The following is a 24,143-nucleotide window of genomic DNA, read 5'->3' as shown; positions in this document are numbered from 1 at the left end:
TTCAGCCTGAGATAATTTCTCAACTGAGTCACTAAACTGGGAGGAATCTGGCTTATTCCACTTTAGGGCAACAATTTCCTGGAGATGAGGCTTTTAAAGAAAGTGCTGTCTGAATGCATACTGAAAGAAGAATGATTAAACAACCACTGTTCTGGCCCATTCCTTGCAAGCCTGCATGGTATCCGAAGTCAAGGCGCAAATTAAAAGAAGAAACTTCGTCTCAAACACATCTCGTTGGCATTTGTTCAGTTTCTTTCCATCTGGGAGTGCAGATGCTGGCCGCCCACAGCGTGTGGCTCAGCTCCAGGGTCTGAGTCTGATATAAGCCTCTCACCCACTCACGTGCCTGAGAGCGAGGCAGCCTTGGCAAATGTCCAGAGGGTCACTGAGTGTCTGGTGGGGACAGGGGATCTGAGGATGCTCATCCACTTAACACTCTGCATGACAATGGTGGAAAGCCCGGGCTTCCTCCTGCAGAGTCATCACCCTCTCAGGGAGCCTGGGTTGGAGCTGCCCCTCTGCAGAGGGACCACTGTACTCGCCGTGTGTTTCCACGGGAGATGCCACATCCTCAGACAGGAGGCTCTTCTTTCCAGGGTCTGGGTTCCAGACAGGAACAAGCCTCTTACAGGCACTGTCACGTGTCTGGGGCACTTCATGTCTCCTGATCCAGGAGGTCTCGGAGGGGAGGACTGGGACCAGAAAGGCAGGTGCAGGAGCATAGACTTGGGTCCCCTAACCTCCCTGGGCCTCAGGCTGCTCCTCCGCAGGGCGAGCATCATCACAGCGCCTGCCTCGGGGGCCTCTATGGAGTTACAGGGGATGATATGTCTCTGGGTTTGCAGAGCTGGGGGCAGAGGCCAGGCTCCTTGAGTAGGTGTGAGTGAGTGACCAGGTGACATTCACGTCCTGAGTCAGTGAGGATGTGTCGTGGGCCTGACCAGATCCCAGCGGGTGTGCCAGGCCCCTGGGGCTGCACCCAGATCCAGGGAGGGATGTGTCTAAGGGACACCCAGGCTCTTGGCAATTCTGAGGCTTTGGAGAGAAATGAGGTAGTAGAATGGCTGGTGGTCCTGTCTGAGTCCCTGGAATCACATCTTGGAATCCAGGAGGAATTTCACAACCTTATAACTGGACCCTACATCCCAGACAAAGCTGCTCTGGAAGTCAGAGCTGTGGCTGGGATCCACTGGGGAACCATTCCTCTCAGCTGAGTGGGCACTGCCAGGAGGGGAGCTGACAGATACCTGATGAGCCGATGAAGATGGTTAGTCCTGTGTCACGTGATGCCTCCTCACTCCTCCAATAGACAAAAGCCTATTTATTTATTATAATAAAATTAAAGCCTCTGTTGGATTTTGGCTAGACTCTTCAGAGATGGTGAAGTTTTTCACTAACTAGGTGACCTGTAAAAGCCTTTTTTACCCTGAACCAGTCTGCAGACCCAGAACATTCTTCCCAAGAATGGAATGCTCTTGAAATTGTGAGCAGGTTACAGGAATGTCTGTAGGGATTAACGGCATTATTGTCACCATGCCCACATTGTCCCTGTCCTGTTCTGGATGCAGGGCCCCTGCGCTAGAGTGGGTGGGGTGAGGCACTGAAGTAACCTTCTGTCTCCCTCCGCAGTTGCTGGCTATCACTCGGGACTGGCGCCATCTGGGCCTTCGTGGCCCCTGCCCTGTTCATCATCGTGGTATGTTCTGTCCTGTGGGCACGGAGCTGGGCGGGGCTGGGGGTAGTGGAGTAGAGGGAGCACTGGGCTGTGTGGAGATGGGGCTGGGGTCCCTGGGAGTAATGTCCGAGGCTGTGGCAGCATCAGTCCTGTTACAGCCGCTTCTTGTGGCCTGTGACCCAGAGCCTCATTACCCCAAGAAATACTTGGCAAGGCCATGTTTTCAGATTTAATGCAGACTGGATTAAGGCCCTTGGTGCTTTTCCCGCTAAAGCAACTGGTATGGGTGTGCACCCAGGAGGGGCAGTGCAGACCCAGCTGGCTCTTTTCCTTCTCACTGTTCTGTCTTAATTTCCTCACATGCACATCTCCATGGTCAAGGAGATGCAGGGTCCAAGGCTGCGTTAGGAAGCTTTAGTCAAGGCTCCCTGGGAACCACAGGTAACAGAACTCCTGTGATTATGAAGGACCTACTCAGAAAGGTTGACAGAAATCGGGATTTATAAACTCATAGTCAGGAATGCTTGCTGTGGCTGCTGGGTTCAAGGTTCAGACATGGCCATCTCCACGGGTTTCTGGCTTCTCACATCTCAGCTCTGTTTTCCTATAAGTTGGCTCCATTTTTAGGCTGCCCCAGATGCAGACCATACAAAATTCCATTATGTCTTGGTGGGGGAGAAAAAACCTCCTTTGCTCTTGTTATTGTTCTGCTGGCATGTCCCACAAAATCCTAGGATCGATTCTCATCATTTCTAATGGGCTTGACTTGGAGCTCTGCCTGCCATGGACCCCCTCACTGAGGTCAGAGGAGCAAAATGCTCTGATTGGCCAGCCTTCACTGAGGCCAGTGGAAGCAGAATGTTCTGATTGGCCAGAGGAACAGACTGTCCTGATTGGTCAGCCCTCCCAGAGGAATGACATGCTCTGATTGGCCAAAGTTCTGAAATGCTCTGATTGACTAGGCATAGGTTCTAACCCAGGGTCCTTATTCTTGGGTTTCCGGTGAAGTAGTTTAACGTTAATGATAAAGGCTCAAATTTATAGAGATCTTTTTAAAAGGATGTTTTTACATTAAATGTCTCTTTTCCTTGCCCTTAAAATAGTTGCTTGAAGAGATGGTGATTTCTATTTTATAGAGGAGCAGATTGAATGATAAACTCCTGGCCGGTGATTGCAGCTGTATTGCTTTAGGCGTGCTCCTCTCCCCTCCTCCCCTTCTCTTTGCCGTCTTCCTCTTGGTATCTCTCCTCTTCCTTCTCCCCAGGTGCTAATAAACCAGCTTGAGCTCTTTTGAGCAGAAAAGGCTCAGTCCTGGGAAGCACAGGGGAATCAGATTTGGCTGGTTCTGGGCACTCAGTGCTGTCAGCTGGTATCTCCTACTCACCTCATGGCCCTGCTGCCTCCTTGCTGGCTCCATCTGGATCAGGCAGGCTTTCCTGGCGAGGACGTGATGGAACTGGCACCCTGAAATATCCTCCAGCTCTGCAGCTCAGGGTGGGGAGGGAGGCACTGCTTCCAGCTGTCCCAGCAGAAGTCCCAGGGCAGATTCTGATTGGCTCCTGTGGGTCAGGTGCCTGTCCCAGAGCCAATAACGGAGGCTGAGATGGAGACAGATGATTGTTTGGGCCTGAACCACATGACTGCCCAGGGGTCACCCCCCCTGAACTCCAGGGTCTGGAGGTGGGGGTTCTCAGGAAGCCCTGTGGAGAGGGGTGTTTGGGGAGAGGGGAACAACGTCCTTGCACCCTGCTCAGTAGCTGGGATCTGGTCAGGGGTGAGGCATCCCCATGCTGTCCCAGTCTGAACATCTCTCCTCTCAGGTGTTGGGGTCTGACACCAGGGAACCTCCCCCACATCCCTCCTGCCCACCCTGAGCATCCACAGAACACAGTCTTCACACTCTGGAGGGCTGGGGCTCCAGAGGATGCTCTCCACACACCCCCAGGGTGGGATCCAGGCTGTGTTTATTACCTCTCCAAAGGGTGCTGTCTTTGAAGCATGCTTGGGTGACCCTGATACTGAAGGCATGGGAAGGGACTCCAGCTGGAGACACTTGTGCCTTTGGTGTCCTCATTCATCACCTCCCAATCCTAATGACGAACCCAACTTCCCATGTCACCAGTGATGGCGGTGAGAGGATGGACTTAGAGAGGGTCTGTAGATGGCACTGAAGCCACCACCCTGCTCCCCTCCCCCACAGGGATATTTCCTAAATATTGTGAAGCCAGCCCTCCTCTCTCTCACCCCCTGCTCTCTTTCCCAGCTGCTGATTTGAAATCTTCTTTTTGACTTTGTTGCACATTCACTGGCACTGACTGAAGCCGTAGGCCCTGGTGGTTAATTAGAAATGTGTCCAAGGGAAGATGCCTGAAGACGTGGCTTCCTGCTTCTTAATTAAAATTCCACTCAGGCATCCTCATGCCACACAAGGTGCAGCAGCATCTTCTTGGTAAAGGATTTCCTGAAGGGCAGAGAGGGACCTCATTGTGGTGTCCTTGTCTGTTTGGGACCCGAGGGAGGGTGGGTGGTGCCAGCCCGGAACATGATCCCCTTGTTCTGGCTGCACTGACTCGCTGCCCTCCATGCCCATCTCCTTCCAGGTGATGTGGGCTCTGGGGTGTCCACAGGTACAAGCAGGAGATGGGGAGTGGGGGCGGGGTGCTGCAAGCCTCCTGGATCCCCAGTGGTCCCAGCGCTCAAGCGTCTGTGCCAGAGGTGAGACGGGGCTGCACTCCCAGCTCTGTGGGGCTTCAGGGCCCCTGGGCTCTCTGTAGGATCCACGTGGAGCCCTGGTGGGAGGGGTGGGCATCAACCAAGTGCCCCTCCTGACACTGTGCCTCTTCTGCCCGGGGTGGAGGGGTGACCTGTATGGATGTGGATGAGACTCAGAAGAGGGGGGCCCAGGAGTGCATCCCCAACTCCCTCAAGCAGGACAGTGGGTGGCAGGGGCTGCTCCGTCCCCTATAGGCCACACTCCTGTCTGCAGCGCCAGTGCAGCCTTGGCCACAGACTCCCTGGGACCCAACACTGTCCCTCTGCTTTCAGCTCCTCTATCTCACAGGAGCCAATGTCCAAGGCCCCCCATCTCTGATTGCTGGCTCCCTTGTGGTGCTTGGGTGTTTTCTTTGTCTGTCACGGGTGGTCAGAATCATGTAGCTGGGTCACCACCATGAGGGAAGGGGGCACAGCTGTCTCTGCAAGGCCAGGGCGACGCACACCTGCTCTGTGAAGGAGGGCTCCTTCTAGGAAGGGCTGCCAGGTTGAGGAAGGGGTGGGACGGTCAGCTCAGGTATCCATCCTCTGCATGAACTCCGAGCTCCGAGCACAGACCCTGGTTCTTCAGTTAATTGCTTTCAGCTGGGGGAGGTGGCACGTTACTGTGGTGACGTGTCCCTGAGCTTTCAGTCCAGGCTGTCCCCTGTCCCAGGGCTGTGTGAAGACTGCCTACAGTCATGTTACACCAGGGCTTTCACAGGATGACAGAAGCCCCCGTGAGCGACCCGGTGGGCACTCTCGCCTCCTGCTCCTGGGGTCAGGGAACACCCTTCACTGTGTCACCCAAATGGAGACACAGGCTCAGACTGACTCCATTCCCCCCGACAATTAAACCCTCCTGGTCAGAGCATGGATGGTGGGCGGGGCTGGAAGGGAAGTAGTTGAATGTGTAAGTCCCCTATCCCTGTTCTGTCTGTGTGCTGACCTAACCCACTAGGTCTGGAGGGCTCAGCAGTTGCCCCTCCCGGACTCCCTGGGTGATCTGAGTGTTTCATCTGACTTCAGTCAGTGACAGCGGGGGATCCAAGGCTGCCCTGCCTGGATCCTTACTCCCCACCCATGCAGCGTGGGGTCCGGCTGCAGCAGTGTCCCCTCACCTTGAGTCCTCCAGGATCACTGGAGCCCCACTGTCCTTCCTGGGGGGCATTACCTCCAGCCCCACCCCAGCCCCACTCCTCGACATCAGCCATCAACACCTGAGGACTGCAGTTCTCAAACTTGTTAGTAAGGGAATTACTGGGGAGCTTGGGAGCCGTTCCCACCTTAGAGGTTCTGGATTTACTGGATGTGGGCTCCAGGACCTTTCAGAGCTCCAGGGGATTCCACCGTGGAGCCAGCTTGAGGTCTGAAGAGGGCCAGGGGAAGTCAGGGAGCCCTGGGTGATGAGGGGGGAGGTGTAGGCCTAGAACTGCTCAGCGACTTCACAATCGAGTGCAGGGTCAGTGGGCTGTGGCCCACGTGGTAAATCCTATGCCGCAGCTCAGGTGATTGCTTACAAGCCGTCTGCAGCAGCTGTCACGCTGCAGCCATTGAATTAAGTTGTTTCAGTAGAGACTGTGAGGCCTAGAAAGCCAAAAGTACTTGCTACTTGGGCCTTGAGAGAAAAATCATGCAGACCCTGGGCTGGGGGACGCAGTGGAGGGGTCCAGAGACCCAGCCTCTCTCACCCTTAGGGCTCATGCTGGCTGGGGTTGGGTGTGTTTCATGTTCCTTGTCTCCTCTGAGGACCCTGGGTTGTGCGTGTTGAGTTGTTCCCCATTGTTCCCAGGGGCCCCCTGAAGACAGCAGTTTTCAGGATCACAGGTAGGGCCTGGCCCCATTGTGTACAGTGTGCACAGCTGTCTGGGTGCAGGTTCACATGACGGATGCAATGAGATAGGGTTCCCTCCAGAGGGATTCGTGTCTGGGGGCTACCTGTTGGCATATCCCATGTATATAAAAAACACCCAGCAATTTTAAACTAAAACACTTTGGCAAGGTGCAGGTTCATGTTGGGGCATGTGGTTTCTGTGTGTCCTGGTGAGGTTGGTCTTAGAGGGGCAGGAGGGACAGAGATTGTCACAGTGATGCCTGCTGGGCCCATGGCAAGGGCTGGGAAGGGCAGATTCAAGCCCCTTCTGGGAACAGCTCACCCTTCACTCCTCTGTCAGATACTGATCCCACTCCCAACTGTCCCTTCACAAACCATCCTACCTGATTATGAAGGAACATGGATGCCATTCCCTGGGTGACTTCAGTGAGCCTGAGTGCAGATGTACCTATGGGGCCAGCAGGTCTTACAGAAGCAGGGACACAACCTGAGCCCCCTAAAGGGCTTGTTCCATGCCAGCCCCCCTGGGGAGAGAGCCTCCAAGCCAGGGAAAAGAAAAGTCTGGAGCTTTAAAGTCCTCTCACATGAAACAATGGACTGGTTCAAAACTGGGAAAGGCTAACCCTGCTTATTTAACTTATATGCAGAGGACATTAGGTGAAATGTCAGGCTGCATGAGGCACAAGCTGGAATCAATAACCTCATATATACAGATGATACCATCCTTATGGCAGAAAGTGAAGAAGAACTAAAAAGCCTCTTGATGAAAGTGAAAGAAGAGAGTGAAAAAGCTAGCTTAAAACTCAACATTCAAAAAACTAAGGTCATGGCATCTGGTCCCATCACTTCATGGCAAATAGATGGGGAAAAAATGGAAACGGTGGCAGATAATAACTTCTTGGGCTCCAAAAATCACTGTGGACGGTGACTGCAGCCATGAAATTAAAAGACGCTTGCTCCTTGGAAGAAAAGCTATGACAAACCTAGACCATGTATTAAAAAGCAGACATCACTTTGCTGACAAAGTTTTGTATAGTCAAAGCTGTGGTTTTGCCAGTAGTCATGTATGGATGTGAGAGTTGGACCATAAAGAAGGCTGAGTGCCAAAGAATAAATGCCTTCAAACTGTGGTGCTGAAGAGGACTCTTGAGAGTCCCCTGGACTGCAGATCAAACCAGTCAATCCTAAAAGAAATCAACACTGAATATTCATTAGAAGGACTGATGCTGATGCTGAAGTTCCAGTACTTTGGGCACCTGATGTGAAGAACTGACTCATTGGAAAAGACCCTGATGCTGGGAAAGATTGAGGGCAGGAGAAGAGGGTGATAGAGAATGAGATGCTTGGATGGCATCACTGACTCAATGGACATGAGTTTGAGGAAACTCTGGGAAAAGGACAGGGAAGCCTGGTGTGCTGCAGCCCATGGGGTTGAAAAGAGTTGGACACAACTGAGCAACTGAACAACAACCACTTCTCACCTCGGAAGAAGCCAGAGCGGTTGTGTGACTCTACAAATACAAGTGCGTGAAGATACATAGATACAGATATAGTTGTTGCTTAGTCACTAAGTCATATCCAACTCTTTGTGACCCTGTGGACTCTAGCCCGCCAGGGTTCTCTGTCCATTGGATTTCCAGGCAAGAATACTGGAGTGAGTTGCCATTTCCTTCTCCAAGGGATCTTCCCAACCCAGGGATTGAACCCTCATCTCCTGCACTGGCAGGCGGATTCTATACCACTGAGCCACCAGGGAAGCCCCATGGATACAGTTACCAATTCCTAATACAGATACAGAAATGGGTACAATTACAGTTACAGGCATATAAATACAGAGTCATACATGCCTATAGGGACATAGAAACAAGTACAGATACAAACTGCAGCATTTACCATGTCTATATGTGTCTCTATACTTTCATTGGGAAATCGTGGCCACATCCCACTGATTTTTCATGAATACCTTAGTAGCCTGGAGTCAGGTCAAGAAACAGCATGGTCTGAACCCCAGAAGCCCTGCCACATCGTTCCCTCCGCCCAGCAGAGGTCCCCATGGTCTTGAGTGTATATCCTCCCCCCGCCTTTTTTTTCTGCTGAAATGCAGCTTGTGAATTATTGGTTTGACGTTCTGTCATCAGTAGCTTGTTGGCTGTTCTAATGCAGAGACACTCAGTTGATGAGATACATGATATTTACATTATAGACGCCTTCCTGCAGGGCCTTTCCCAGTTTGCAGCCAGGCACAAGCCAGGGCGAGTGAAGTGCAGTGGGGAACCGGGTCCACTTCTGCTTTGTATTTTCATGAAAATACAAAGATTTGTTTCGCCCACAGCTACCGTCTCCCACTTAACTGTGCATTGATGCGGGATCACAGGTTCTCCGCGCCTTCTCTCGTATTGCCGTGGCGGACGTGACTGTCTTACCAACTCAGAGGAAGCATGCACGCCAGATGAAATCAGACAGGCCCATGCTGAAAGAGAGAGGGGGGAAATAAATAAACCCCAGCAGAAGCTTTGGAGAGATGGGCATGATGATGAATTATAACAGCCAATCATGTGGCAGCTTAACCATTATTGAAACGCTTCCTTCTGGGTCTTAAATACAGAGACCAGGAAATAACACAAGATCTGAAATTAGATCAGTCACTTGTAGCATTTCTATGTCTGTGAAATGATTTGCAGTAATCTGATCATCCATTTAGCCACCACATCACGGAATCTGTGAACTGTAGCCTGAATCGTCTAGCTTCACACCTGAGAAGTCTGGGGCAGGGTCCCAGTTCAGCCTCCAAGCCAACAGAGGGAGGGGGCGGTTGTGTTATGACCTCTGGGGCCACATGGGGTGTTCAGGCTCCAACCCTGGCGTCCCTCTCCCAGGTTCTGGGCTTTGTGGCTTCTCCATCCTCTCCCCCAAATTATTGGGACACTTCACGGTTAAGCCTGTTTTCCTCCTGAGACCAAGGACATCACTGAGACAGTCACAGGAAAAGGGATTTATGTTAGTCCCCTTTCATAATTTAAGTAATTTGACTTTTGAACATTAACACACACGGCTAAAAATTTTGAAAGCAAAGCTTAATAATATATATGAATAGTCTCTGCCCATGTCTCTCTCTCAGCACTCTGGTTTCCACCCACCTCCCCAAACAGATGCCCCTGGTGTTAACTTCTTGTGTATCCTAGGAGTGCTGTGCAGATATAGCTGAATATAAATATACATTCACCTTGTTGTCTGCATTTTCTGCATGGAAAGTGCTGCCTTGATCCATAATGCATCCAGGGAGCAGGCTGCCCATGGTAGTCCCCCTACCTGCTCCTTGTCAGAAACAATTCAGGTTGCTTCCAGTCTTTTCTTGTTACAAACAAGGCTTCAGCTTTGGCCAGTGTGTGAGGAACCCAGGATGTAAATTCCCAAAGTGAGAAAGGCAGGACTTGCTGGATAGCAGATGGAGGACCATGCTAAGCATTCTTCCCCCGGAATGCAAGGAATTTACTGGAGGAAGTATACGGGGGAGAAACCCAGATGTATCAGAACTCTAGAAATCAACCAAGGGCATAGAAACTGAAAAGCGTGTAATCACGAAAATCATGAGTCTTGGTGAGAGAAGCAGGGTCTGTGCTTTCGATTCACCACTCCGGCTGATAGTCTCAACTCCATGACACAGCTTGTTGCCTCCGGAGACGACTGTGCAGTGTCCACCTGCCCTCAGAAGAGGCTTTTTGCAGACCTCCCTGAACCTCAGTGTCTGGAATTAAAATTCACATTCTCTTCTGTTTTTAATGGTTATTTTTGGCTGCATCGGGTCTTTGTTGCTGCACGTGGGCTTCTCTCTAGTTGAGGTGCGCAGGTTAGTTGCTCCGTTGCCTGTGATATGGGACCTTAGTTCCCAACCAGGGATCAAATTCATGCCCCCTGCCTTGGAAAGTAGATTCTTAAGCACTGGCCCACCAGGGAAGTCCCTAAAATTCCCATTCTTAAAGTGGCTACCAGTTAGTTCCCTCACTCTCTGGTCACTGTCCCACTTGAATGGGCTGCCCCCACGTTTTTCACATCCGTGCTGGCCCACCTCTCTCTCATCTGCTGAGTGTGGCTTTCCTGTGGGTGTTGCCCAGTGTGGAGTGCGGAGGGCACTGGCGTTACTGGATATTCATGTTTGCCAGCTTCTTCCATCTTCCCTGACCTTGGGAGATGTCCACCTTTAACCTCACTTTATAGGTGAGAGAATGGCAGTGAATGAGGGGGCCTGACTATCTGGAGCCAAGCTGCCAAGTGTGGAGGTGGTCACTGAAGACAGGGGTCCCACTGACAGCATCTGTTTGTATTTGCTATAAAGGCTAATGGGGCTTCTCAGGTGGTTCAGTGGTAAAGAATCCACCTGCCAATGCAGGAGACACAGGAGATGTGGGTTTGATCCCTGGGTGGGGAAGATCCCCTGGAGGAGGAAATGACAATCCACTCCAGTATTCTTGCCTGGAGACTCCCATGGACGGAGGAGCCTGGCAGGCTACAGTCCCTGGGGTCGCAAAGAGTCAGACACAAATGTACGATAGACACACACACATGTATAAAGGCCAATAAATCCTTATTCACTTACTGTGATCATGTGAGCAAGGGGCTGAATGGGCAGAAGGGCCAGCTTCCTGGTGCTCCATCCCAAAGAACAGTGCAGGCAGGGATGCTCACTGATGGAGAGGCTGCTGCTGAGTCTTGGACCAGGGAGCCAGGGAGGAGGAGGTAGGAGGAGGGCTGGGAGTGGAGAAGGTGTGGGTCACTGAGGCAGAGTGGGGAGACATGTCTGTAAGACTTCTGAGATAAGGGGTATCAGCAGAGGTGCTTTGGAAAGGCCCTAGGACCCCCTAAGAAGACACTGAATGCAGGTATATGTGTGGCATGACCCGTCAGGGTGGGAGGGGCCTGAGTCCCTGCCTGCAACTTCCTTAAGACCTTAGGATGCTCTGCTGTGCCCCAGGTCTGGGATGGGGAGGGCCACTTTCCCTAGGAGGCTTGCCAGGGAAAGTCTTTGTTCTTACCTGTGGTCAGGCTTGGAGTTCACACATGGCCAGCAGCCAGACTCCTCAGTGATTCTGTAAATGACCTCTGAACTTTTCAAATACAAAGAAGTCCCTGGCTACAGCATGACCCTGGATTCTAGCTGGCGTGGATCCTGTAGCGGAAAGAAATCTAGAGGGAGGGGACATTTCTGCTGTCACCTGCCTGGTCAGACTCCTGTTCAGAACCCTGGAGAGCTGCCCATGGGAGAGGACAGGTTGTGTTGGAGCCACTGCCACCGACCCTTGCAGACCCCCGCCCCTAGCCCTCAGATCCCAAGGGGACCTTCCCTAGCAAGGAGGGAGCACTGGGCAGAAGATGAAGAATCCTTTACCATGGCCTCTGTGGATCCCACAGCTGGGAGCCTGGAGTGGGGGCAGGAGGTGAGAGTCAGGCTGTACTGGGGCTTTGGAGATGTGATTTCCTATCTTTCCAACACTCAGACTGCACTGTGGGTGTTATTATGTGGAAAAACTGAGGTTCAGAGGACTTCAGTGTCACACTCAGGGAGTACATGGTGAAAGGAAATTGGAACCAGTTCTTCTGATTCTGAAGTTCACAACCTCCTTACTTCAGTGCTGAGTGAAGTGGAGCTTTCTTTCTTTCTTTTAATATTTATTTATTAATTTTTGGCTGCACTGGGTCTTCATCACTGCACACAGGCTTTCTCCGGTTGCAGCAAGCAGGTGGCTACTCTTTGTTGAGATGTGTGGTCTTCTCACTGCAGTGGCCTCTCCTGTTGTGGAGCATAGGCTCCAGGGTGTGCAGGCTTTACTGGTGCGTGGGCTCAGTAGTGTGGCTCGCAGGCTCCAGAGCATAGTCTCATTAGTTGCGGTCCACGGGCTTCATTGCCCCGTGGTATGTGGGATCCTCCTGGACCAGGGATCAAACTCGTGTCCCCTGCATTGCAAGGTGGATTCCCAACTACTGGATCACCAGGGACGCCTGAGAGGTGCTTTCTTTGATGTACTTCTGGGGACTAGCCCTGGGATGTTGGGCTGTCTTTTCTCAAGCATAGATGTGTGCTCCTGGAAGCAGTCTTGCAGGGGATCTGTGTAGGTGAAAGTTCAAGGACACTGTTAGATTTCTCCCAGAGATGCCACCTGTTTGCTTGAGAAGCCTGGCTGGGGAGTGGGTGCCGCCAGGTGGACTCAGATGTCCTGCAGGTGCGCTCCAGCGCTTACCTTGTCTCCTGTGCTCCTTGTGCAGGTCAACGTTGGCATCCTCATCGCGGTGACCAGGGTCATTTCACAGATCAGTGCCGAGAACTACAAGATACATGGAGATCCCAGTGCCTTCAAGTAAGCTGGACCCAGGGCTGTCAGCCATGCCCCCCACCCCCACTGATGCTCCAGGGTGGCAGGAGGGTGGGCCACACTCTTGGACTCGCTCTGTGTCCACTTGACATCACAAGGAGCACAGAGTTCACACCCTCATTTGTCTCAACCAGGAGCAGCCCCCTTTCCCAGCTCGCTGCCCGATCTGTGAAAGAGGGGGTTTATTAGATGATCCTCCAGAGACAGCTTCACCCCTAGAGTTAGAGGAGCTTGTGGTGGGGTACAGAGGAAGGTTCTCAAACCTGACTGTCCTGCCGCGGCGGTCGTGGCTCAGCCCTTACCATCTGCTGAGGCTTCGTGGGTGGTTCAACCCCATAGCACCCTGCTTTGCTGATCTGTGTGGTGGGGGTGATAGCGGCCATCTTAAAGGTTGTTCTGACCTGTGCTGGGGCTGATCCATCCACAGAAGGAGCAGGTGTCTCCACACTCACATTTGCTGCCTTCTGGGGTTTCCTCACCCCATTATTGGGGATCTGCTGCTTGCAAGTGTCAGAAAACCCAACGCAAGCTGACTCAAGTAAAAGGCATACCTATCAGCACAGGCATCCATGAGTCCAGGAGCGAGTCTAGGATGGCTTAGTCCAGGACCCAGCTCGCCTGCATTTCTCTGCCCCACATCATCTGCCGGCTTCACCCTGAGATGAACTGTGCCTCCTGCTGACAAAATGGCTGCCAAAGAAGGTTCAAGTCCATGTGAAAGTGTGTCTCTTTCCCTCAAAATCAGACAGAGGTCCTGAGCCTGCAAGCAGACTCAGACCAGGCCATATGCCCACCCATGAATCAGTTACAGTGGAGGGACGTCGGCAGTTAAGCCAGGCCTGAGTCACACGGTCCATCCTGGCTCTGGGGTGCAGGCAGCACCTCTAAATCACAGGGCCAGGAAGTGGGAGAGGTGGCTCCTTGCAGGGAATTTAGGGGCTGTTACACAAATAGGGCGGGATTCCCAGGTGGTGCTAGTGGTAAAGAACTGGTCTGTCAATGCAGGAGAAGTAACAGATGCAACTTTGATCCCTTGGTCAGGAAGATCCTCTGGAGAAGGAAAAGGCAACTCACTCCAGTGTTCTTGCCTAAGTATCCCATGGACAAAAGAGCCTGGCAGGCTACAGTCCATGGGGTCATAAAGAGTCAGACATGACTGAAGTGACTTATAAACACGGCACAGTTACTAAGCAGCTGGCATTCTCTAAGTTACTTTAGCTACACTCCATCTCTTCTGATCTGAGAGGGTAAAGAGTAAATATATCTGCAGCAAATCGATAAGACAATTATTCTGTAATGAATTCCAAACACTGTAAATTAACCTGACAGGTGGCTTTGGCTTCTCGGACCTTTTCAGCCCCTGGAAACCTTGGGAGATGCTCCTGGGTCAGGGTCACTTGCTTTCTTCTTTCATCAGCGAGACCAGGCAGCGCTGCTCCATGAGGCGGCCTGTCCCCAGCCAAGGGGCCTGGCCAAGGAGGAGCCCGACCCTCCCTCACCCCAGCCTCAGTCCCTAGACCCGCCCCTCCATGGACAGGGCCCCGATCTGTCTCCAGCACAGGCTCTTGCTCTCCCTCTGACCTGGCAGCCAGGGAACCACTGGCCTGGCTGTGCCCAGAGCAGCCTAGATCTCAGCTCACACCCACCCCTCCTCTCTGGCCCCTGGCCCCTCTTTATGCATCATGGCCCAGGAGGCGGCTGAGCCCATGACCTGCCTGCTCTCCATGGGGACCTGGTCTCGAGTAGAGGCTGACACATGGGAGATGGGGCTGTGATCTGGAGGGTATTTCTACCTCTCTGAGGAACCATGACTGGGGCAATGCCTCTGTGCCCTCCCGTGTCCTATGTCCTTCAGGTGACACAATGGCCCTGGGCCGACCACCTGGAGAGAGTCCAGCTGGTCTCTCTGGACAGACCCCTGACTATGATGTCACCCAGCACTGACTCCTCCTCTTCACGTGGTGCAGCTGGACCCTGAGTAGCTCTCTAACTCCCTTCTTAGTGTCATTAGAGTGACCATCCCCTCCCTGGGCTGGTGAAGCAGGAGCCCCGGAAGCTGGGCTGGAAGATGCAACGCAGCCTCCTTGGGACACTTCCGGCTCCTCGTCTCTTGGATTCAATTTAGGCCTCTCCTTCCTGCCCATCAGCTCAATGCTCAGTGACTAATGGGATCAGATGCTTCCTCGGGAGCCTTAATGGGCTGCCTTCCACCTGCGTTCTCATCTCTTATTGATTGGTCATGATTTCAGATTCCCCAGAAAGCAACAGAGAACATTCAGGTTTCCCAGTGAGATCAGGGACTGGGGATGGGGGGGAGGTGTGAACCACGTGGAGCCTTGGGTGGTTAGGGGATGCAGGAGGTGGAGCCCCACGCAGGCCCTGCCCCTGGTTGGGGGAGCGGGTTGGGGTGGGGCATCGTCGTGTGCTTGCTTGCATGCGTGCGTGGTGCGTACGTGTGTCGTGCATGTGTGCGTATGCACAGTGTCCCCTTGCCCAGGCTTTCGACTCTGCAGGGACCCTGCTCCCTCCACCTTTGACAAGACCTGGCAGCTTGGTTAACAAGCCCTCAGAGAGCCTCAACTAGAGGAGTTTCTCCCAAGATTCTTATCATTTATTGCTCTATTTTTCAAAGTAAAAATGAACCATCCCTTTAAAGTAGCACATTTGATACGATTTGTCGGCGGCTGCTCCTTTCAATTACAGGTTTTTCCAGGATCTAAAGATTGAACCTAAATCATTCATGATATTTTATTTCCCAGACTCAGGTGTTTTAACGGTGTTAACATGACAACACATGGCGGCAGCTTCCCTGAGAGCTGACATGCGGGAACAGTCCTTGCTTTCTCAGGAGTTTGCCGCCAGGTGCTGTCAGTGCCGGGAGCTTGGCTTTCTGACCCGGAAGTGCCTTGGGGCTGTTATACCACCGTCCGGAAAGGGTTGGATCCATGCGCGCCACATCCGCGGGCTCATCCATGTGCTCTTCCTTCATCCGTTCAGTGACCACTTCCACAGGTCCTGGCGTCTTGCTGCGCTTTGGTGCTGCGGAGATGCAGACAAAGTCCAGCCTCGAGACAACTCACCCTCCAGTGAGCGAGACTGTGTCAGCCACTGCGCTGAAGGACAAGGGTTGTGCCACGTGCTGAGCTGGGCAGCACGGCTCCCATCAGCCTCCACACTTTTCTCTAAAACTCGCATGCAGAGCCTCCCTCCACCCCCATCCCCATGGAAAGCTGAGCTGTTTCAGGAGTCAGGTAGCCTGGGCTTCAGTTAGCATGTGATTTGCAGGGCATATCAGAAACAACCAGGATTCGGACAACCTCATGGGCACTGCCTGAACACCAGCTCTGTCTGGGCTTTCCAGACACTGGGAGACCGAGATCCTTCTCGAGGAACTCATATTCCGAGGGGGAGCCTCTGGGCTGATGCTGCAGGTGCCCCAGCACTGGGTGTGTCTCCCACCCTACCCAGCCCCACAGCTCTGCTTCCCTCTGTGACACCTGGAATCAGCATTTCTGTCAGCATCACCACCGGCTGAGTCAGGGTGGCCATCCCGAATTTGCCCAGTGGACGTGCTGGCTCCCAGATGCCCAGAACGGGCTGCAGTCCAACTGGAACAGAACAAGCTCTGGGTCAGCTTGGCCCAGGGCTGGTCTGGCGGCGACGTTGTCTTATACATCTGGGGAGGTCGGCTCCTCACCTAGGGTCTCCTGAAGGGAGGAGCCAGGTCTCACTCCTAGCAGCGGCTTTGTCTGCTCCCATCCGGAAGCCTTGCATCTGGACCCTCCCTGCCTGCCCATCACCGGAGTGCCCATCCCTGTTTCTTTGGCAGGTTGACCGCAAAAGCTGTGGCCGTGCTGCTGCCCATCCTGGGAACCTCGTGGGTCTTTGGCGTGCTTGCTGTCAACAACCAGGCCATGGTCTTCCAGTACATGTTTGCCATACTCAACTCCTTACAGGTGAGGGCCCAATGGGATTGTCAGCCCGGGAGCTGTCAGCTTTGTGAATAGATGAGTGGGTGCAGGTTGCCATGGCAGCAGGAGGGAGACACTCTGATCTGTTCCCTCCACACGCGTTCACCTTGTGAGCCCATAGGCTGGGAGCATCCCAGAGGACAGAGGCATGGACGGGGCACACACTGGGTCTCTGAGCAAACAGGGCCTGGAGGACCCCATTTACAACAGGGTTGCCTCATCTTTCAGGGCAGTACCCGTGGGAGATACATCCAGCCTGAATGAAAGATGGTCAGCATGTGGGTGGCTCCCGAAAGGGAGCTGGGCATGGAGGGTTGGTGAAAGGGAGGTACCTCAGGTTCTGAGTTCTCATCTGCTCTCTACATGGAAGGACAGAAAAGGTAACAGCCTGGAAACTGGAGATCTGAGATGCTCAGAGTCTGAGTCCCTAGACCCACAAGCCCCTGATGGAAGGATGGAGGTGGATGCTCATTGCCATCCATAGCCTACACAGCCGAGCTGCAGGCTGAATCCTGGCAAACGTCACTGTGGCCCAGCCCAGTCCTCACCGTGATGTCCTTACTGCCTCTGGGTCTTCATAACCAGCAGCTGTGTTGCACTTTTAATCTGTAATAAGCTGCTATACACAGCTTCCTTCTGGTTATCATGGTGACAGGGGATGGGTTGTCGTGGCAGCAGCCCTTACATACCGCAGGTCCTGGGTTCCTCATTTATCCTCTGTGTCCTGGTCTCCACTTCCATAAAATGGAACAGTAATAGGACATGGGGCTGCTTTTAGCACTCAGTGAGATGAAGTGTTTGCCTAGTGCTGACACAGGAGCAGTCTCTAGATGTTTGAGGACATCCTCGTCTTGCATCTGTTTTCATTATCATCATCATCCTTGGTCTGCCGGTGAGGACACAAGGGCTGTTTAGCTGCTAGGCTTGTGCCCTCCCACCTGTCCTCCCCAGCAAGTTTGCTCCTCTTCCAGGTTAAGCTGATCTGGGCATGTACCTGTCTCTGTACCTTGGTCATGGTGTCTGCCTAAATCTAGGTTAGATTACAGGACACTCTTCCATCCTCATGGTTTCATGGTGAAGCATCACAGCTTGCTCCCATCCTCTCCAACACCAAGCCGTGCTGATGCCACTCTCAGAGTCCATGGGTGACATTGGAAAGAACCCTCAGAAAGTGTTTGTAACAAAAATGCTAGTGGCTCTAATTCTGTGTTTTCTTCCCTTTCCTTCCCAGGGATTTTTCATCTTCCTCTTTCACTGTCTCCTGAATTCAGAGGTATGTCTGCTCCACTTCCTGCCAACATGAAGCTGGTTTTTCATTTCTGCAAGGGCACAGAGAGCAGGAAAGGTGTGGCCTCATCTGGCTGGTTTCTGGGACTGTAACCCTGAATGAGCTTTGGTGTCTGTAACAGGTGGTGTGCAGGCGGCTGCTTTGCATCAGTCCCTCCTCCCTCATCCCGGTTGCTAAGCAACAGACACAAATCCTCCCTCACTGATGTCACCCAGGGGCTGCTGGTTGCATGGAGGACCAAGGGAGATGGAGACAGTGTGGAATAACTAAGCTGGAGACTCAGGACCTTGCTTGGCATCTGGTGTATTAGGGAGAGTGAGATGCAGATGGGCTCCCAGCAAACCCTCCCCCAAGGCATACAGGAAGCTGGCCTGGGGTGTAAGGAAGACTCTTGACTACAGGGATTGGAGAGGGGGCTTTTGTGATGTGGCTTCCAAGGGCACTGGGGCACCTGGAGTGGGCTCATTCCTCCTGGTGCAGTCTGGGCCATTGCACCTTCCATGTACTTGGCCGTGGAGATGGTGCAGGCTGCTCTGGATCCCATCTCTCAGGACCAGTAATCCATAGGAAAAGTTTTACCCTTACATTGTGGGTTTGGTGCCATGTTCCTCAGCATTTGAGCCAGGTGGCATGAGTGGTAAAGAGCCCACCTGCCACTGCAGGAGACATGAGACGTGGGTTCGATCCCAGGGTCGGGAAGATCCCCTGGAGGAGGGTATGGGAACCCAGTCCAGCATTCTTGCTTAGAGAATCCCATGGACAGAGGAGCCTGGCGGGCTACAGTCCATAGGGTTGCAAGGAGTTGGTCATGATTGAAGTGACTCAGCACACACACACACACACACACACACACACACACACACACACCCCAGGCTGGGATTATGGGGAAATGCCTCTAGAATGATGATTGAGAAGAGGGTGGGAACACCCACATCTGTGCTCTTTCAGGAGATTTTGTCCATGTGCACAGGAGAGGTCAGGCAGAGAAGAAGGAGATGTGGGGGTGGGGCATGCAGGGTGAGTTGCCCAGGACGATGGCAGCCAATGGAAGAGGGAGGTCACATGATTTCAAAGGTCACATGATTGCATAATCAGGCTGAGACTGATCCACGTGGCAGAGGAGGCAGGAAGGGGAGCAGCCTCAGAACCACACACAGCCCGCCCCATGCATGCATTTGTTCATTTACTGCTCTGGGTGATGTCTGTGTCCGTCACACGCCCTGCCCCGATGCTGTTCATTGTTGAGCACGTCCTGTCTCTTCACTCAGAGCCATGAGGTCAGCAAAGACCAGGAGATCCAGCTTTCTCCCCGTACAGGGCTGGGTATGGTGGGGGTTGGTGGGGGGCACAGTCTGTATCTGCCAGACGAATCAGTGAAACACAACGCAGCTCTGGAACCACTGACTATTTGGGTCTAATACCTCCGAATCCTGTCTCACCCTGTGTGCAGTGTTCTGGGCCTGGCATCAGCACAAATTCCTCAGGACCTTTTAGAATGACCTCTTATTGTTGCTTTTTCCACTTCTGAAATTGCTTCCATTGAGCCTTCCATTCTGCCTTTGAAGGTGAGAGCCGCTTTCAAGCATAAAACCAAGGTCTGGTCCCTCATGAGCAGCTCCAGCCGTCAGGCCAACGTGAAGCCCTTCAGCTCGGACATTGTGAGTGCGTGTGGTATCTTGTCTACACCCCTCCTGCGCCCGCCCATCCTTCTCTGAGTGCATTCCATCCTTGACCCACCTTGAACCCGGGCTCTTGTGCCTTGTCCTCATTGCCTGCAAAGCCAGTCCATGCCGGCCGGGGACTAGCTCCAGCTTCACTGAGCTGCACACAGCTCCCACCTTGCTGAGGACCAAGGGGTCCTGAGCCTGTGTCTTTCGAGTCCTGAGCCCTGGCCCCTCTGCTTCCTCCTCCCCTAAGCTCCATTATCTGCACCGTCTGTGTCGGGGCAAGTGGCTGCCCAGGTCGAGGTGATGGAGGCTTGGCTCAGGTGCTGGTGCTTGTTGGTTGACCGTTTCACACCTGACATAGGCCGGCAGGTGGCACAAGCTGATGTCATACACCAACAAGGTCCCATCCTCATGAAATCACCTGAACCTCTCTCTTGCACTTTCTTATTTTGACTCAGGGGGACGGAAGGTCAGTTGACCAAGAAGCAGACACTGGACACGCTGGTGTCCCACAGAGGCACAGAAGGCCCCTGGCACAGCCCGGCCTTTACATCAGGGTTCCTCCCCCTACAGATGCCTGAAAAACTGAGCGTGAATGATCAGGGGTCTGAACAAGCCATGCACTTTTCAGTGCTGGGCTTGGATGTGTGGTTCCTTGTCCTCTGCCCTGCAGACCCCTGGGCAGGGTCCCGAGGCAGCCTGGAGCAAGCGGTGTCCTGCATTCTCACCGCAGTGCAGCTCCCTACCAGTCAGGTCCTTGCTCAGGGATCCCGTCTCAGGAAGTCTTTCCTGGACAGCACTGAACAAAGGTGCTCCCTCCCTATTCCAGCATAATACACCTGCCTGCCACTCCAGGGAATTGTTCAGTTTATTCATTTGCTTGATGGCCATTGTCCACCTCTCCCATCAGAATGTAAGCTCCATGAGAACAAAAGTCTGATCAGCTTGGCTCACTGGAGCGACCTCAGAGCCTAGCTCAGTCCCTGGTGCGTGGCCTGTTCCATAAATAACAGAGGGAATGACTGAATAAGCAGATGGACGAATAGATTTGCGAATGAATGAATACATGTGCGAATGAATGAAGGAAGGAAGGAAGGAGAGAGTGAGGAGTGAATGACTGCAGGGTTGAGTGCACCCCAGAAGCTGGGAGCTATGAGGCAGACAAATGCTTGCTGACCAGGTGGAGAAAAGTGCTCATTTTTCTGGGGAGCAGTGCCCCTTCCTCCCACTAGGGAGGATTCTCAGGCAGCTTTCTGGCCCAAGGCTTTGCTCTCCACACTCCCTGGGCGCCATGGGTTTCTTGTCTGGGAGCAGAGTCTTCACTCCTCACTGCTTTGTGGTTTGCAGATGAACGGGACCCGGCCTGCTACAGGCTCCACCAGGCTCAGCCCTTGGGACAAGAGCAGCCACTCTGGACATCGCGTGGACCTGTCTGCCTTGTGAGCAGAGAGGCTGAACACCCGGCCGGCCTGCTGCTCAGAGCCCCTCTACCTGCTGCAAACAGAACACAAGCAACGCTCTACCATTGCCACTGGGACCCTCTCCTCGTTACCGTCTGGACCCTGGGGTCACAGCCCTGAGAGAGCTGTTATCACCTGTGACCTGCCCATGTGACGGGGTCTGCCAGTCTGTCTGCAGCCTGATACACAGAGGAGGCGGGTGGGACCCTGGGGCACACGCTTCCCCTTCATCCCTGCCAGTGCACACGGAGCACAGGACCCTCCACACTGGGCGCACAGGGGCCATAGCGCCGGATGAGAAGTTTAACCTCTGCCTTGTGATGGGGACTTTGGACCAAAGTCCTGGTGTCTGCAGGGGAGGGTCAGGCTGAGGCAGCTGCCCATGAGCATGTTTTCCACCTGCCGACTCCACCCAACAGCGGGGTCCCCAGCGCCAGGCACCTGCCAAAGAGTGACTTTCTGCAGGGTGGCGCCAGCCTGGGCCAGCCCCATGTCTGCTTGCATGGCTGCGCTGGGCCTCTCCTGATGCCCAGGGCTGTGGGGTGGAGACGCTGGCCACCCAGCCCCTGTCTGTGCATGGGGATCTCGCCAAGGCAGAGAGCTCCACAGAGGGTGGGGTCTTCTGCTCCAAAAGCATCTCAGCCCCTTCCTCGTGAGTGTTAGCTCTTCAGGTTCAAAGTCAGCCTTAAAATCCACCCCCTCCTCCTTTCCTGGCACCTGAGCCTTCTCTGTGTTCACGATGGGCCAGAAGAGCCACCGTTTTCCAAGGCATAATATCCCTAGGATTTCTTCCTCATCACTTGCAAATGCTTTTCCGGTTTTCCAAAGAGTGGATCACAGTGGGGAGTAGCACAGTACAGTACGTGACTGCACATTGCTGCAAAGACGCCTTGATAAATAGAGCCATGTGGCAGGCTGCTCTTGAGTGCAGGGGAGAATCAAGAACCCCTGACCTGACCGACCTAGGGAGGTGGGGGTAGCATTGGCTGTGTCTTCTGAGTTGATGTTTATTTATAGACTTAGATCTGGACTCAGCCCCCTAGGAAACGGAACGATCCTTACGACCCCATGTTTGGGCGAGATCCCGTGGAACACTAGGGTTTGCGATCCTAGATGTGAACCAAAACGCCATGGAATTGTTGGGAAACAAGACTACGAAAGGTTGCACTGTGATGACAGCACCAAGAGTGCTTGTGAAATGTGTGGGTAAGAAATTCCAACCTGTTTTTGATACTGGAAAATCTTCCTTGAAAACTGTGATGGCAATAGCATTAAAGCCCCTTACCCCCACGACCGTCCCGCCCCATCCCCTCACCTCTGCTTTGTCCCCTGGTGAGTTTCTATGTGGTTTTGTAGACCTTTTCCCATCTTCCTCTGCACCTTCATAAAGGAACTGCCCTGATGACGATGAGTGTTAACAGTCATCTTCAAGCATCGTCTGCTGTGTTGAGCGTGGGACACAGTGGCATGTTGATGGAGGGGTTAACCTCTGTTCCTCCACAGGGAGGAGGGGTCCCCAGATGCACCAGCCTCGGCACCTGTGACAGTGCCCTGTGTGGTCCCACAGATGTGCCTTGGGGGGGTGACCCTGCCTGATGCAGGCAAAGACCCCAGTGTTTGGTGAAAAGTATGGCTGGCCCCTGCTCTGAGTGTCTTGTGATTCCAGAAGCCAGGTCACCTGTAACTTGGCATTATATCCTTGTGCCCTAGAGCACCTAGAAGTGAGAACACTGTATTCCTAAGACTTACACTTGGATTTTTTCTTTTTCTTACTCAGTTTCTGGTGAAGCAAATCAAATAAGAAACTGTCTTTATTTTAAATAGAATTCTTTGTTTTTTTTTTTTTTTTTTAAACTCTGCATATTCACCCTACACAGCTAATATATCAGGAGAAGTAATGAACAACTTTTTATTTCTAAAGAAGGAGAGTAGTGCACTTTATTTATAGGCTATATATTTTGGCTTCTGCGGTACTCTATTATCTACACATAATTTGGCCAAAGATAAGCAATTGGAAAGAATTGTGTGTTTAAAGTAGTTTATAGCACAGAAAAGGTGACGAATGCCACTATGTAGTGAATATATGTTGTGACTTTTATGAAATAAACTCTTAATGTCCTTTAAGTAAAATGTGGTCCTTAGTGTCTTTTGCTGGTGGAAGGCAAGCAAGACTGTGTGTCTCTTGACAAAAATCTATCGGGAAAGACACGTGGGTAAAATCCTATCCTGGGATTCACTCGACAGACTTCTGTTCAGTGCTTTCTGTGTCCTCAGCACATTCTGGCTCTGGGGACTCTGCCATGGACGATGCCCCACCCTATCCAGAAGCCTCCCTGGGTAGGGAAGAATGACAGTAGAATTTTTGCAGCCCTGTGTTCCTCAGGCTAATGTATTGCACAGAATATCGGTGCTTCTTTTCTTTTTTAAACTTACCAACATATTTTATTTTAGCTGCTGCTGCTGCTGCTAAGTCACTTCAGTCGTGTCTGACTCTGTGTGACCCCATAGACGGCAGCCCACCAGGCTCCCCTGTCCCTGGGATTCTCCAGGCCAGAACACTGGAGTGGGTTGCCATTTCCTTCTCCAATGCATGAAAGTGAAAAGTGAAAGTGAAGTAGCTCAGTCGTGTCCGACTCTTGGTGACCCCATGGACTGCAGCCTGCCAGGCTCCTCCGCCATGGGATTTTCCAGGCAAGAGTACTGGAATGGGTTGCCATTGCCTTCTCCATTATTTTAGCTAATATGTCAAAAATATTTCAATACAATATTAAAGAATTATCAAGCTATTTTATATTCTTTTTATATACCAAGTCTTTAAATATGGTTTATTATTTTTTATTAAATTTTTTTGTACAGTTTTTAAAGTTAATAGTCCATTTACAGTTATTACAAAATATCGGCTATATTCCCCGTGTTGTTCAATACAGCTTTGTAGTTTATCTTACACCCAATAGTTTGTACCTCCCACCACCCCACCCCTATACTGCCCCACCGCCACTGCTGACCACTAGTTTGTTCTCTGCATCTGTGAGTGTGCTTCTTTTTTGTTATAGTCACTAGTTTGTTGTGAACCCTGAGTGGCTCAGACGGTAAAAAATCTGCCTGCAATGCAGGAGAACTGGGTTCAGTCCC

General features: G+C 52.5%; 1 protein-coding gene across 2 annotated transcripts in view; it reads left to right on the top strand.

Annotated features, from left to right (window-relative positions):
• Nucleotides 1-23,141, top strand: part of ADGRD1 (adhesion G protein-coupled receptor D1) — a 176,790-nt gene extending 153,649 nt beyond the window's left edge. For both annotated transcript variants that reach the window (XM_069558653.1, XM_069558652.1), the window contains 6 exons: nucleotides 1,630-1,696; nucleotides 12,519-12,610; nucleotides 16,455-16,581; nucleotides 17,828-17,869; nucleotides 19,450-19,542; nucleotides 20,899-23,141. In XM_069558653.1, coding sequence (XP_069414754.1) covers nucleotides 1,630-1,696; nucleotides 12,519-12,610; nucleotides 16,455-16,581; nucleotides 17,828-17,869; nucleotides 19,450-19,542; nucleotides 20,899-20,994 — 517 coding nt within the window. In that variant the 3' untranslated portion in view covers nucleotides 20,995-23,141. The remainder of the gene's footprint in view (nucleotides 1-1,629; nucleotides 1,697-12,518; nucleotides 12,611-16,454; nucleotides 16,582-17,827; nucleotides 17,870-19,449; nucleotides 19,543-20,898) is intronic.
• The last annotated feature ends 1,002 nt before the right edge of the window (nucleotides 23,142-24,143 follow it).

The sequence above is a fragment of the Ovis canadensis genome, chromosome 17, assembly GCF_042477335.2.
Source record: "Ovis canadensis isolate MfBH-ARS-UI-01 breed Bighorn chromosome 17, ARS-UI_OviCan_v2, whole genome shotgun sequence".
Lineage (NCBI taxonomy): Eukaryota > Metazoa > Chordata > Mammalia > Artiodactyla > Bovidae > Ovis > Ovis canadensis.
Note: the sequence above shows the minus strand (reverse complement) of the source record. Positions and strands in the feature narration are given on the sequence as shown.